General features: G+C 42.7%; 2 protein-coding genes across 2 annotated transcripts; both read right to left on the bottom strand.

Annotated features, from left to right (window-relative positions):
- LOC141379228 (uncharacterized) lies at nucleotides 1-2,700 on the bottom strand. Its single transcript, XM_073933013.1, has one exon. It carries the CDS (start codon nucleotides 2,698-2,700, stop codon nucleotides 1,090-1,092), a length of 1,611 nt encoding a protein of 536 aa, XP_073789114.1. The 3' UTR covers nucleotides 1-1,089.
- Nucleotides 2,701-3,459: 759 nt separating this feature from the next.
- Nucleotides 3,460-7,858, bottom strand: LOC110438160 (transposon TX1 uncharacterized 149 kDa protein). The gene is made up of 2 exons (XM_073924279.1): nucleotides 7,720-7,858; nucleotides 3,460-6,693 (listed from the first exon to the last, which is right to left on the bottom strand). Exon 2 carries the CDS (start codon nucleotides 6,245-6,247, stop codon nucleotides 3,557-3,559), a length of 2,691 nt encoding a protein of 896 aa, XP_073780380.1. The 5' UTR covers nucleotides 6,248-6,693; nucleotides 7,720-7,858; the 3' UTR covers nucleotides 3,460-3,556.
- Between the last annotated feature and the right edge of the window lie 300 nt (nucleotides 7,859-8,158).

The raw sequence follows: 8,158 nt of genomic DNA, 5'->3' as shown, positions 1-8,158 counted from the left end.
GGCGGGACATCCCCAGGAGCTTACCATCAACCTCTTTGAAGTTGAAACGCACGCTGTGGTGCCTCCGCATGCCAGCACGAGCAGCCGACATGGTGGAGGCACCTACAGCTTAAAAACACGCTAAAACACTAAAACCACAATAAATAGCCAATAAATAATTAAAACGCCTTACCTTAAAAAATGCAAATCCTTTACCTCTCAAGGGTTGGGAGCTCACAACACAGGAGTAATTGTGAGCCAGGAAACCTCCAAGAGGCGATCGCTGTCACTGCCCGCGAGGTAAGCCCAAGTATAATACTGATAAGAACAGATTTTCTTTCGAAAAAAAAATTTATTGACAGCGTTTTTCATAACATTTTCATCTCAAAAAACATATCTTTATCTTTTTTTTTTTGTTCACATATTTCCCTTAAAATCTTCCAGAGTAAATGAATAGGGGTAAAACAGAGGATAAATTAAAAGGGTAGGTGTTTTGTGCGAACTTAAAATACAATAATGTTTGTAAAAAGGACACGTTTTTTAAAAACAAAAACATACAATGGGGTAAAAAACAAGGCTGTTCAATAAAAATAAAGGATAAAAAATAAAACCATAAACAATAAAACAATAAAACTGGCCTAGAACTTGTTGGCTAGTCACCATTTTAACTAAGCACTGGACTTAATGGAACTAAAGCAAAACAAAACACACGATAAAACATTTTTGCACACTTTAAAAGACAATAAAACACAGACAATAAACATAAAATTTCCCTTTAAAAAAACTTGGTTCTTGGAAGAAATAAAAGTGTATGTTGTGTCAAGAGTCTTTGTGTGTGCGTGTGTTATGTTAAAAGCGAGAGAGTCCAGGCGCAGCGTTGATAAAAGCGAATAAAACCGGTCCAGTAAAAACAATGTAAAAGCGTAGACGCAATACAAAGAAATAAAATCATTTCTTTGTCCCGGATCGAGGGTGAGTCTTAACAATAAAATCCATTCACACCAACTCTCCAGGCCGGTCACAGTCCATGTGTTTCAGGGGCATAGCGGAGATCCCCCTCCTCTGGCCTGCTGGCCCGCTGTTCCCGTAGCCAGAGTGGTGAGGGTGCATCTACGGGCGGCCAGGTACGGTGGCGGCCGGGACCTCCTCCGTTTGACCCCGGCCCCCTTGGCCTCTTGTTAAGGTACGGTACCCCTGTAGCGTGGTTGCTATCATTCTCTTTGTCCCTTGAAGGGGTACCGTGACCTGCTTCCCCACCAGCAGGTTTCTTGAGACCCAGATGGCATCCTTGATGGCGGTCAGGGTGAGCCAGAGCGCTGTAAAATCCTGTTTTGTCATGTCTTTTACGCCCTGGCCCACCCCATGGATGAAAAGGTGGTAGTCCATCTGGGCCCTCCCCGCCGGCAGGTACTGATGATACAGGGGGCCGGTCCTGGCCCACAGGTCCCGCGCAGCGCCGCACTCCCAGAGCAGGTGCCGCACGGTCTCTGGGCATCCACACCCAGGCCGTGGGCAGGTGGGGTTCTTGGCCATGCCTCTGGAGTGCATAACCGCCCTGACCGGGAGGATCTCATGTGCCACCATCCACAACAGGTCCTTGTGTCCGTTCTGGAGAGCTGGGTGGGCCACGTTTCTCCACACTTGTTGGGCCTCACATAATGTGAGGCCCGGCACCCGACTCACCGTCTCTCGATCCTGAACAAGAGAAATGAGAGCCTTGTGGTTAGTCAAAATGGTGACATCGTTGGTCTCTAAAACATACTTCTTTAAAAATTTCTTTATAAAATCATATTCTTTTGGGAGGTTAAAAGAAACTGGAGTTGTCAAGTCAGGGGTTAAAACTTTTAACGTGCGTAGATACGACCCCATCCAGAACCTTGCCATGGCTGCAGTTTTGTTCTCTCTGGATGGGGTCGTAGCATATTTAAAATGGAGGGCGGTGAAACGGCTCGCTAAGAACAGGTGGGGGTCCGGGAGGCCTTTTCCACCGTTTTCCGGTCTTTTCTTTACAACTTCTCTCTTGATACGTTCCCATTTGGACCCCCACAGGAAGTAAAAGACCGCCCTCTCCAACTCCAGTAAGAACCGTCTCGGTGGGCTAAAAACAGAACAAACAAGTGACATTAAGGGTAAAATCACAGCTTTAAAAATCAAGATTTTGCCCTCAAGTGTCAACCCTCTCAAGCCCCAAAACCCCAGTCTTTGCCTGACTTTCCCTAATATCTCTTTCCAATTTCCCCGACCTCCCCCCTCTCTGTCAAAATTTACTCCTAAAATTTTAAAATGATCGTCGCGTTTAAAAGCTATGTCCAGTTCCCCTGTATTAATGTCGCCCCACGGCCCGAAGAGCTGGGCTTCAGACTTGTTCCTATTTAGTTTTGCCCCTGAGGCCCGACCGAACCAGTCGGTCAGATCCATTGCTCTTCGGGCCGTTAAAAGGTCAGTCGTTAAAAGGGTGACGTCGTCCATATATAAAACACAGGTAGCTGTCAGTCCCCCAGTCCCTGGTAGGTTAAAACCTTTGACCCATTTGTCCCTTCTCAAGATCTGTGCCAGTGGCTCAATACAAGCCACATACAAAAGGGGAGATAAAGGACACCCCTGACGGACTCCGCTGAGTATATTAACAGCTTTGGATAAATGCCCATTTACTAGGATCTTACTGATCAATGAATCATATAATAAGCCCACCCAGGCTATAAACCTCCCTGGAAACCCCATTTTTTCCAAAACCTTTAAGAGGAAATGGTGCGAGATGCGGTCAAAAGCTTTTTCAAAGTCTAAATTTAGGACTATAAGCCGAATATCTCTGTCTCTCGCGTAACAGATGGTGTCTCTGATCAGTACCAATCTGTCCGTGATCTTCCTTCCGGGCACAGCGCAAGCTTGATCCGGGTGAATCACGTCTTCTAAAACGGTCGACATACGCGATGCTAAAATTTTGCTAAAAAGTTTACAATCGAAATTTAAAAGCATGATTGGTCTCCAGTTTTTTAAGTCAAATTTGTCCCCTTTTTTATGAATTAAACTAACTGTCCCTACTCTAAAGCTTTCTGGGAGTTTGTCCAGTGTTTCAAATTCTTTAAAAACGGTCAACAATTCGTGTGCTAAAATATCCCAAAACTTTATATAAAACTCAAGGGGAAGCCCGTCCATACCGGGGGACTTCCCCTTTTTAAACCCTTTTAAAACTTTGTTCAGTTCTAAAAGTGTAAAATCCTGGGATAAAAGCACTTCGGGCGTTTTAACTTTTTTATCTAAAAAAGTTAAAACCTCCTTTAAAATGTCGCCATCTAAAACTTTTGGACTATATAGGTTACTATAAAATTGTTCGACCTCGGTTAAAATCCCTTTTGTGTCTTTAATTTCCCTCCCTCTTGAATCTTTCAAAGTAGTTATTGACCCTCCCTTTGTTATGATTTTTTTGAAAAAATATCTTGTGCACTTTTCCCCCTCTTCTATTTCTTTTTCTTTACTTCTTAAAATCACCCCTATACTTTTATTTTTTGACAAATCTGACATTTCTTTTTTAACTTCTTTAATTTCTTCTGTAAAATCCCAACCACTGTTTAAAAGATTAAAATATCTTTGCAGTCTCTTCTGCAGTCCTCGCCATTGCTGCTGTTTTGTTTTCTCTGGATGGGGTCGTAACGTATCTAAAATGGAGGGCGGTGAAGCGGCTGGCTAAAAACAGGTAGGGGTCCGGGAGGCCTTTTCCGCCATTCTCTGTTTTTTTCTTTACGACTTCCCTTCTCAATCTTTCCCATTTGGACCCCCATATGAAGTAAAACACCGCCCTCTCCAACTCCAGCAGGAAGTGCCTTGGTGGGCTAAAAACAGAACAAACAAGAAGCATTAAGGGTAAAATCACCGCTTTATAAATTAAAATTTTACCCTCTATGGTCAACTGTCTTAAAACCCAAAAGCCCAAACGCTGTCTAACTTTCCCTAAAATGTCATTCCAGTTTTCCCGACCTCCTCCCTCTTTATCAAATTTTACGCCTAAAACTTTAAAATGATCATCCCTTCTAAAAACCATGTCAAGCCCCTCTGGTTGGATGTTGTCCCACGGCCCGAAGAGCTGGGCCTCGGACTTGTTTCTGTTCAGTTTTGCACCCGAGGCCCGACCGAACCAGTCGGTCAAATCCATGGCTCTTCGGGCCGTTGACAGGTCTGAAGTTAAAAGTGTGACGTCATCCATATATAAAAGACATGTTGCTTCCAACCCACCCGTTCCCGGTACTTTAAAACCCGAAATCCATTTGTCCCTTCTCAAGATCTGTGCCAGTGGCTCTATGCAAGCCACATACAGGAGAGGAGATAATGGACACCCTTGACGGACGCCGCTGTGGATATTGACAGCTTTTGATAAATGCCCGTTAACGATGATTTTACTATTTAAGTCCTTGTATAGTAGTCCCACCCAGGCTATAAATTTCCCTGGAAAACCCATTTTTTTCAGAACCTTAAAAAGGAACTGGTGCGAGATTCTGTCAAATGCTTTTTCGAAATCTAGATTTAGGACTACTAGTCGAATATTTCTGTCTCTCGCATAACAGATGGCATCTCTGATCAATAGCAGGCTGTCTGTGATCTTCCTCCCGGGCACAGCGCAAGCTTGATCCGGGTGGATTACGTCTTCTAAAACCATCGACATACGTGTTGCTAAAATTTTGCTAAAAAGTTTACAATCACAGTTTAAAAGTGTAATCGGACGCCAATTCCTGAGGTCGGTTTTGTCACCTTTTTTAAAAAGAAGTAAAACTGTCCCTATTCTAAAACTATCTGGAAGTTTGTTAAAATTTTGAAGTTCGTTAAAAACAGTTAATAAATCTTGTGCTAAAATATCCCAAAATGTGGTGTAAAACTCAGAGGGAAGCCCGTCCGATCCAGGGGACTTCCCCCGTTTAAAATCTTTAAGAGCTTTAAAAATTTCTAAAACCGTAAAATCTTGAGATAAAACAGCACAATTCTTATCAACTTTTTCTTCTAAAAATTCTAAAACTTCCATTAAAATATCATTGTCAATTGTTTTTTCGTCATATAACTTTGAATAAAAGGACTCTACTTCTTTTAAGATACCCTCTGTGGTTTTTATTTCTTCCCCTTGATTTTTTAAAACTGTTATTGCCCCCCCTTTTGAGATTATTTTCTTAAAAAAGTAACATGTACATTTTTCCCCTTCCTCAATTTCTTTTTCTCTACTTCTTAAAATGGCGCCTTTAGCTTGGTTTGTTGTTAAAATTAACATTTCTTTTTTCACTGCTTTAATTTCCTCATTAAAATCAAATCCCTCGTTTAAAAGGTTAAAATATCTTTGTAGTCTTTTTTGCAGCCCCTTCATGCATCTTTTTTCTTTGTTTTTTTTGTCCCTCCCTACTTTTTTAAAAAACTGTGTCGTCCGAGTCTTAACCATCTCCCACCAATGTGCTCGTGTTTCGTAAAAGTCCTGGAGGGTCTGCCATTGGCTGAACTGCTCTCTGTATTCTCCCGCTATTTCTTTGTCTTCTAACAGAGAGCAGTTCAGCTTCCACAGCCCTCCGCCTACCGTCGCACCCGGGGGCAGTGAAAGAGTGCACGACAGCATGTGGTGGTCTGAAAAGAAAAGGGGGGTTAATCTTGCATCGGTTGGTGGGCAGTTGCGTGAAAACACATAGTCAATGCGAGAGGCTCTGGTGCCATCACCACTAAACCAGGTGAATCCCTCCTCTCTCTGATGCGTGGTTCTAAAACAGTCCACTAATTTAAAATCCCTGACCAGTGCCTGCATTAAAACCGATGTTTTATCTAATTTAAAATCCTCCCTTCTTCTCCTGTCTTTATGGGTTAAAACACAGTTAAAATCCCCTGCTAAGATAAAAGGAACCCTCCCCAGCATGTGGGGCTGAAAATCTTCAAAAAGCTCATATCTGTCGTTTTTATCATTAAAACCGTACACATTAAGAACGTTAATATCCCTATCTAAAAAACTCAGGTTGACTAAAATTGCCCGACCGTCTCTTATCACTGTGCTCCCCTTCACCAAGATGTGTGGGTTGTTTATTAAAACCGCTACCCCATCATTTTTATTAAAATTGGAGCCACTCCATATGGAGGGTCCTTGGGTCCACAGTCTCTCCCATTTGGTGTATTTTGTTAAAAAGGGTAGTGCACATTCTTGTATTAAAAGGACGTCGGATCTAAAAGTTTTTAAGAGGGATAATATGCTCTGTGCTCTTACAATGGATTTCACACTTCTCACATTAATGGTTGAAAAGGTGATATCCATGAGCACATGGTTAAAAAGACATGAGCTTAATAAATAACAACATTAAAACTACAAAGACGTCAATTTAAAACTGTTAAAATTTTACTAAAATCATGTCTTTTCTTGTATCACACTCCCCTCCTCGCCAGGAATTATCCCTGTTTTGTTGGGGTGTGTGTCAATCGCCTCCAAGTCCACAGAGATATTCTCTTGTGTCTCTTTTGGCGATGATGATATTAGCTTAACGTGCAAAAAGGACACCTCATTTGGGGATACGAGAGGCCACACACGATTCGAAATAGTTACGGGAGAACTATCCGAATCGTGTGATACTCTCACTTTCTTCTCTGTATCAAACAGAGGAGATCCCGCGGGTCTTTTCTGCACCTGAGCACTTGGGAGTGAAACATTGATTTCACTCCCCTCTGAAGCCTCCACTATCTCCGAGACGGTGAGGAGAGAGGAAGCTGTGTCTTCCTCCTCTTTCCTCTCTAAACTCGCTTCTGATTCGACAGCTTCCCCTCTCCTCACCTCAACCGATTGTGACTCCGCCCCCTTGGCCGCCCCGCCTCCTCCTTCTTGGCCGGTCCCCGAAGCCGACGGCAAACTTTCGTTTCCCGCCAAAACTTCAGGGACCGCCTCCTCCCTTTGTTCCTCGGCCACCACGTTTTGCGGGGCGGCCATTTTGTTGCTTTTCACTCTGTTGGCAAAACTCTTAGGACAATCTCTGAAAAGATGGTTAGTGTCTCCACACAGATTGCACCGCCTGCCATTGGTACACTGCTCAAAGCTGTGCCCAATTTCTCTGCACTTCCCACAAACTAGCTCTTGGCATGCTTCAGCGAGATGCCCATTTTTTCCACACTTCCTGCACAGTTTGGGCATCCCCTGATAATGGATGTAGCCCCTGTTCTCCCCAAGCACAATCATAGAAGGCAGATGTCTCAGGCCCTGGAAGCCCTCGGCGTCTTCCCACTGTTTAATGGGAACACGCCAAGAGCAGTTCCAGATGCCGTCCTCATCTAAAACCTTGACTGGCTGGCCACGAACAGTGCAATATCTACCCAGCCACACGCAGATATCGTCACCAGTTACTGTTTCATTAAACATTCGGACAATCACTGTTTTAAGAGTGTTGTCCGAAAGCTTTTCCACAGTAAACATGGAAAACTGGGCTTTAACCGATTCAAATCTTTGCCAAAAAGCATTGAGCAGAGAAGCAGCCTTAAAACTCAAATCAAATCCTTTGTTCAGGGGCAGAGTCACAATACAGTTCAATTCTTCTGGTTTGAAATCTAAGGCTTTCTGGATAAGCTTCCTGGAGAAGTCCAATCTGGACATCTCCAGGAGCTTTCCATTAACACATTTGAAGTTAAAACGCACGCTGTGGTGCCTCCGCATGCCGGCACGAGCAGCCGACATGGTGGAGGCACCTACAGCTCTCTAAAAACACCAATAAATTTAAAACCAGCAGAATAAATATTAAAAGAGACCTTACCTTAAAAGACTTTGTAAGAACGCAGCCGATGTACCTCTCGCAGGTCTTGGTAAGCACTACAAAAGCGCTCACCAGGGTGAACCTCCCAGAGGCGATCGCAGTCCCAGCCGCGTGACCAGATCAAATATAATACTGATAAGAACAGATTTTTTTTCTTTTGAAAAAAATTTATTGACACAATTTCATCGTTTATCAAAAATCACACATATTTTAAGAACTTTCTTTACATTAGTTGACACTTTTCACTTCTCACTAAAACAATCATAAAACCACACAATAAATCACAATGCACTTCTTAAAAGTCAAAATAAAACAGCATAATATTAAAGGACTACAATTTCACTCTTGAAAACCAACAAAAACATGTATATATAGATGTATTAATAAAATAAAATAAAATGAATGAATTTACAAATTAAGAGAAATAAAATCAG

The sequence above is a fragment of the Danio rerio genome, chromosome 2, assembly GCF_049306965.1.
Source record: "Danio rerio strain Tuebingen ecotype United States chromosome 2, GRCz12tu, whole genome shotgun sequence".
NCBI lineage: Eukaryota > Metazoa > Chordata > Actinopteri > Cypriniformes > Danionidae > Danio > Danio rerio.
The sequence above is the reverse complement of the archived record's forward strand: the minus strand, read 5'-3'. Positions and strand labels throughout refer to the sequence as shown.

Bases quoted from the DNA above. Each gene is read 5' to 3' on its own strand.
- LOC141379228 (XM_073933013.1), bottom strand. From the start codon at position 2,700: ATGGGGTTTCCAGGGAGGTTTATAGCCTGGGTGGGCTTATTATATGAT.
- LOC110438160 (XM_073924279.1), bottom strand. From the start codon at position 6,247: ATGGATATCACCTTTTCAACCATTAATGTGAGAAGTGTGAAATCCATT.